At 45.7% G+C, this 7,477-nt stretch overlaps 1 protein-coding gene across 1 annotated transcript; it reads left to right on the forward strand.

The window, feature by feature from the left end:
- The first annotated feature begins 679 nt into the window (after positions 1–679).
- Positions 680–1,766, forward strand: LOC147966585 (uncharacterized). Its single transcript, XM_087527308.1, has 2 exons — positions 680–778; positions 1,311–1,766. The coding sequence occupies exons 1-2, from the start codon at positions 680–682 to the stop codon at positions 1,764–1,766; spliced, it is 555 nt and encodes a 184-aa protein (XP_087383434.1).
- The last annotated feature ends 5,711 nt before the right edge of the window (positions 1,767–7,477 follow it).

Consider the following 7,477-nt stretch of genomic DNA (forward strand, 5'->3'; position numbering starts at 1 on the left):
GTTACACACGAGAAACCGGCGGTTCCAATCGAGGTCTCTCGACGGTTCCTCGTTAGCTATGCCATGTCCCTGTTGTCGAAGTAAATTGCATAAAACCATCACTTTGAGGACTAGGTTTGTGGAAATCACTAGGATACAGATTCGCTGCAGTCAGCATCATGTCTAGCGTAATTCTTTTGCAAAAACTACTGATCGGCGGATCGGGCCGTGTTAAGTGAGTTTATGATAGCTGGGGCCCGTTTTTCGCCCACGTGGCACTCCAGGCCGTCCCGACAGCCGGCAGACGGCGTTAGACGGCGCCGTTCAGTCCTAGCAGTCAAAAACGCCAACCGTTACTCCTTCTCCACTCTGCTCGCTCGCTCTCTTCTCACTCTTCGCTCTCTTCTCGCTCTGTTCTTGGTCGCCGCACCCGTCGCCGCCGCGCCGCGCCGCCGCCGCAGCGCCATGGTGTCGTAGAGTGATGGGTCGGATAGCAGCGAGCACACTAGGCAGTACATGAGCTCAGATTCCGACGACGGCACCATTAAGGCCAGTTCTCAGAGTTAGGGTTAGGGTTTGATATTTGGGGATTTTTGGAATGAGCTTCTTTTCAATCATTGGACCAAATCTCTGTCATTCCTTTGCACTCCAGGTTCCTGCTAGCACCGAAGACTCAGATTTCGAGGGCCCTGAGACAGATATGTATGTTTTGTGCCATGGACACGGGAAGGCAGCAGAAAGGCGTGTTGCTTTCGAAGGGATTCACACTGGCAGGAGGTTTCTTTGTTGTGCAGAGAAGGTATGGTTCCAGCTGAACTAATTGGAAGTTGTGGATTTACCAAACAGATATGTCATTTGTTTACCATGGATATGTACTGTGGAAGCAGTCATTGTATCATATTGTGAGGTTAGGACAGTGGATGCAGTCATTGTTTACTGTGGAAGCAGGCATTGTATTACTGTGAAGTTTGGACGGTGGATTCATTAATTGTTTACTCTGCCAGCATTGTTTAGTCTGGTTCTGGCAACATTGTTTAGTTAGGTCATTTTGTTAACTCTGTCAGGTTAGCATATTTTAAGAGAGTAGATGCATGGGTTGGCAGACCAGCATTTTTTAGTTTGGATCTGGCAATTGTTTAGTTAGGTCATTTTTAACTCTGCCATGTTAGCTTATTTTAGGACAGAATATTCATGGGTTAGCACACCAGCATTGTTTACTTAGTAGTTGTTTATTTTAGAGCATGATCTGAATTTTAGTATAAAGTAATCTAGCCTATCATTGTAAGCAAGTCACTGTTATGTAATTCATTTTGTTAATACTCTTTTTCCAGGAAGGTAAAAACTGTGGACTAGTAGAATGGATTGATCCATCTTGGCCCACTACCCTTGAGAATGCACTGTCCAAATTGTGGTCTATATATGAACAGAGTAAGATGGACAGGAATGAGGAATGTCTGATGCATTCATTTACTGTTCATGACCTGACACAAGAGAAGAAGAAACTCCAGGCCAGCTATGAGAAGTTGGTTGAAGATGTCAATGCACTTATGGATGCCCAGGAGCAGAGGGCAGTGATAGAAAGGAAAGATGCTGAAACAACCAAGTTACAGGAGAAGTATGACACTTTGAAGAACATAGCAGCTGCTCAAGGTACTGTCATTAGGAACATGAAGTTGAAGCTAGCTGAAGAGAAGAAGAATTTGCAGATCCACATTGATGAGCTCAAGAAGACAGTTGAAGAGAGCAATGTGAAGCTGGAGGGCATCAAGGCCATCATAAATGGATAAGCAGTGCAAGAGAAGAATGTGCAATATCATTTGGCATTTGCTGACCTTTTGCAGGGTGTGGTTTGGCATTTGTTGTAATGATAGTAGTTTAAATTCTATTAACTATGAGTACTCCTGAACTATGGATATGTAATATTAAGTAAGATGTTTGCATTTGAACTAGTGCTGAATGTGGTGCTATTTGAACTAGTGATGAATGTCAAACTATGATTATGTATGGATTTGAACTAGTGCTGAATTTGGTGGTATTTAGAGCTGGTTAATGTTATCTTAAGTAATCTGTTTGCAAATGATGATTTTTTGCTTTAGTATGTTCCTATTCAACTGATGATTCTGAGTTAAGTAGGGTCAATTAGGGTTGTTTTTGGCTTTTTATCGACGCCGAGGCATCAACTAGGTCAAGTTAGGGTTTTTGGATTTTTTTCCAAGCCGAGGCATCAAGTGTTGGGGAACGTAGCAGAATTTTAAAATTTTCTACGCATCACCAAGATCAATCTATGGAGTCATCTAGCAACGAGGGAGAGAGGAGTGCATCTACATACCCTTGTAGATCGCGCACGGAAGCGTTCAAGAGAACGGGGTTGATGGAGTCGTACTCGACGTGATCCAAATCACCGATGACCAAGTGCCAAACGGACAACACCTCCGCGTTCAACACACGTACGGTTGGGAGACGTCTCCTCCTTCTTGATCCAACAAGGGAGAAGGAGAGGTTGATGAAGATGCAGCAGCACGACGGCGTGGTGGTGGATGCAGCAGGATCCCAGTAGGGCTTTGCCAAGCGCAAGCGGGGAGTAGAGGTATTACGGAGGGAGAGGGAGGCGCCAAGGGCAAGGGGTGCGGCTGCCCTCCCTCCCCCCTCTTTATATAGGGGCCTTGGGGGGGGCGCCGGCCCTAGGGAGATGGATCTCCAAGGGGCGGCGGCCAAGGGGTGGCTTCCCCCCCAAGCCAAGTGGGGGGCGCCCCCACCCCTAGGGTTTCCCAACCCTAGGCGCAGGGCAGGCCCAAGGGGGCGCACCAGCCGACTAGGGGCTGGTTCCCCTCCCAATCCAGCCCATGGGGCCCTCCGGGATGGGTGGCCCCACCCGGTGGACCCCCGGGACCCTTCCGATGGTCCCGGTACAATACCGGTGACCCCCGAAACCTTCCCGATGGCCGAAACCTGACTTCCTATATATAAATCTTTACCTCCGGACGATTCCGGAACTCCTCGTGACGTCCGGGATCTCATCCCGGACTCCGAACAACTTTCGGGTTACTACATACTAATATCTCTACAACCCTAGCGTCACCGAACCTTAAGTGTGTAGACCCTACGGCTTTGGGAGACATGCAGACATGACCGAGACGACTCTCCGGTCAATAACCAACAGCGGGATCTGTATACCCATGTTGGCTCCCACATGCTCCACGATGATCTCATCGGATAAACCACGATGTCGAGGATTCAATCAATCTGTATACAATTCCCTTTGTCAATCGGTACGTTACTTGCCCGAGACTCGATGTCGGTATCCCAATACCTCGTTCAATCTCGTTACCGGCAAGTCACTTTACTCGTGCCGTAATGCATGATCCCGTGATCAACAACTTGGTCACATTGAGCTCATTATGATGATGCATTACCGAGTGGGCCCAGAGATACCTCTCCGTCATACGGAGTGACAAATCCTAGTCTCGATTCGTGCCAACCCAACAGACACTTTCGGAGATACCTGTAATGTACCTTTATAGTCACCCAGTTACGTTGTGACGTTTGGCACACCCAAGGCACTCCTACGGTATCCGGGAGTTGCACAATCTCATGGTCTAAGGAAATGATACTTGACATTTAGAAAAGCTACAGCAAACGAACTACACGATCTTTGAGCTATGCTTAGGATTGGGTCTTGTCCATCACATCATTCTCCTAATGATGTGATCCCATTATCAATGACATCCAATGTCCATAGTCAGGAAACCATGACTATCTTTTGATCAACGAGCTAGTCAACTAGAGGCTCACTAGGGACGTGTTGTGGTCTATGTATTCACACATGTATTACGATTTCCGGATAACACAATTATAGTATGAACAATAGACAATTATCATGAACAAAGAAATATAATAATAACCATTTTATTATTGCCTCTAGGGCATATTTCCAACAGTCTCCCACTTCCACTAGAGTCAATAGTCTAGTTACATTGTGATGAATCGAACACGCATGTAGTTGTGGTGTTGATCATGTTTTGCTCTAGGGAGAGGTTTAGTCAACGGATCTGCCACATTCAGGTCCGTATGTACTTTACAAATCTCTATGTCTCCATTTTGAACACTTTCACGAATGGAGTTAAAGCGACGCTTGATATGCCTGGTCTTCCTGTGAAACCTGGGCTCCTTGGCAAGGGCAATAGCTCCAGTGTTGTCACAGAAGAGAGTCATCGGGCCCGACGCATTGGGTATGACTCCTAAGTCGGTAATGAACTCCTTCACCCAGACTGCTTCTTGTGCTGCCTCCGGGGCTGCCATGTACTCCGCTTCACATGTAGATCCCGCCACAACGCTTTGCTTGCAACCGCACCAGCTTACTGCCCCACCATTCAAAATATACACGTATCCGGTTTGTGACTTAGAGTCATCCAGATCTGTGTCAAAGCTAGCATCGACGTAACCCTTTACGACGAGCTCTTCGTCACCTCCATAAACGAGAAACATTTTCTTAGTCCTTTTCAGGTACTTCAGGATATTCTTAACCGCTGTCCAGTGTTCCATGTCGGGATTACTTTGGTACCTTCCTACCAAACTTACGGCAAGGTTTACATCAGGTCTGGTACACGGCATAGCATACATGATAGACCCTATGGCCGAGGCATAGGGGACGACACTCATCTTTTCTCTATCTTCTGCCGTGGTCGGGCATTGAGCCGTGCTCAATCTCGTACCTTGCAATACAGGCAAGAACCCCTTCTTTGACTGATCCATTTTGAACTTCTTCAATATCTTGTCAAGGTACGTACTCTGTGAAAGACCAATGAGGCGTCTCGATCTATCTCTATAGATCTTGATGCCTAATATATAAGCAGCTTCTCCAAGGTCCTTCATTGAAAAACACTTGTTCAAGTAGGCCTTTATGCTTTCCAAGAATTCTATATCATTTCCCATCAACAGTATGTCATCCACATACAATATGAGAAATGCTACAGAGCTCCCACTCACTTTCTTGTAAATGCAGGCTTCTCCATAAGTCTGCGTAAACCCAAACGCTTTGATCATCTCATCAAAACGAATGTTCCAACTCCGATATGCTTGCACCAGCCCATAAATCGAGCGTTGGAGCTTGCACACCTTGTCAGCATTCTTAGGATCGACAAAACCTTCCGGCTGCATCATATACAATTCTTCCTTAAGGAAACCATTAAGGAATGCCGTTTTGACGTCCATTTGCCATATCTCATAATCATAGAATGCGGCAATTGCTAACATGATTCAGACGGACTTCAGCTTCGCTACGGGTGAGAAAGTCTCATGGTAGTCAACCCCTTGAACTTGTCGATAACCCTTAGTGACAAGCCGAGCTTTATAGATGGTCAGATTACCATCCGCGTCTGTCTTCTTCTTAAAGATCCATTTATTTTCTATGGCTCGCCGATCATCAGGCAAGTCAGTCAAAGTCCATACTTCGTTTTCATACATATGGATCCTATCTTGGATTTCATGGCTTCCAGCCATTTGTCGGAATCCGGGCCCGTCATCGCTTCTTCATAGTTCGAAGGTTCACCGTTGTCTAACAACATGATTTCCAAGACAGGGTTGCCATACCACTCTGGTGCGGAACGTGTCCTCGTGGACCTACGAAGTTCAGTAGCAACTTGATCTGAAGTTTCATGATCATCATCATCAACTTCCTCTCTAGTCGGTGCAGGCACCTCAGGAACATTTTCTTGAGCTGCGCCACTTACCGGTTCAAGAGGTAATACTTCATCAAGTTCTACTTTCCTCCCACTTATTTCTTTTGAGAGAAACTCTTTCTCTAGAAAGGACCCATTCTTGGCAACAAAGACCTTGCCTTCGGATCTGAGGTAGAAGGTATACCCAATAGTTTCTTTAGGGTATCCTATGAAGACGCATTTTTCTGATTTGGGTTCGAGCTTTTTAGGTTGAAGTTTCTTGACATAAGCATCGCATCCCCAAACTTTTAGAAACGACAGCTTAGGTTTCTTCCCAAACCATAATTCATACGGTGTCGTCTCAACGGATTTCGACGGAGCCCTATTTAAAGTGAATGCGGCAGTCTCTAAAGCATAGCCCCAAAATGACAGCGGTAAATCGGTAACAGACATCATAGATCGTACCATATCTAATAGAGTGCGATTATGACGTTCGGACACACCATTACGCTGAGGTGTTCCAGGCGGCGTGAGTTGTGAAACTATTCCACATTTTCTTAAGTGTGTGCCAAATTCGTGACTCAAGTATTCTCCCCCACGATCTGATCGCAAGAACTTGATTTTCCTGTCTCGTTTATTCTCAACCTCACTCTGAAATTCCTTGAACTTTTCAAAGGTCTTAGGCTTGTGTTTCATTAAGTAGACATACCCATATCTACTCAAGTCATCAGTGAGGGTGAGAACATAACGATAGCCACCGCGAGCCTCAACACTCATTGGACTGCACACATCAGTATGTATGATTTCCAATAAGTTGGTTGCTCGCTCCATTGTTCCTGAGAACGTAGTCTTGGTCAATTTACCCATGAGGCGGTTCGCACGTGTCAAATGATTCGTAATCAAGAGACTCCAAAAGTCCATCTGCATGGAGCTTCTTCATGCGTTTGACACCTATGTGACCAAGGCGGCAGTGCCACAAGTATGTGGGACTATCATTATCAAGCTTACATCTTTTGGTATTCACACTATGAATATGTGTAACATTACGCTCGAGATTCATTAAGAATAAACCATTCACCATCGAAGGATGACCATAAAACATATCTCTCATATAAATAGAACAACCATTATTCTTGGATTTAAATGAGTAGACATCTTGAATTAAACGAGATCCTGATACAATGTTCATGCTCAAAGCTGGCACTAAATAACAATTATTGAGGTTTAAAACTAATCCCGTAGGTAAATGTAGAGGCAGCGTGCCGACGATGATCACATCGACCTTGGAACCATTCCCGACGCGCATCGTCACCTCGTCCTTCGCCAGTCTCCGCTTATTCCACAACTCCTGCTTTGAGTTACAAATGTGAGCAACCGCACCGGTATCAAATACCCAGGAGCTACTACGAGTACTGGTAAGGTACACATCAATTACATGTATATCACATATACCTTTAGTGTCGCCGGCCTTCTTGTCCGCTAAGTATTTGGGGCAGTTCCGCTTCCAGTGACCACTTCCCTTGCAATACAAACACTCAGTCTCGGGCTTGGGTCCATTCTTTGGCTTCTTCTCGGCAGCTTGCTTACCGGGCGCGGCAACTCCCTTGCCGTCCTTCTTGAAGTTCTTCTTACCCTTGCCTTTCTTGAACTTAGTGGTTTTATTCACCATCAACACTTGATGTTCCTTTTTGATTTCCACCTCTGCTGATTTCAGCATTGAATATACCTCAGGAATGGTCTTTTCCATCCCCTGCATATTGAAGTTCATCACAAAGCTCTTGTAGCTCGATGGAAGCGACTGAAGGATCCTGTCAATGACCGCATCATCCGGGAGATTAACT

This window comes from Triticum urartu, chromosome 6A, assembly GCF_056163025.1.
Source record: "Triticum urartu cultivar PI428250 chromosome 6A, HENAU_Tu73, whole genome shotgun sequence".
Taxonomy (NCBI): domain Eukaryota; kingdom Viridiplantae; phylum Streptophyta; class Magnoliopsida; order Poales; family Poaceae; genus Triticum; species Triticum urartu.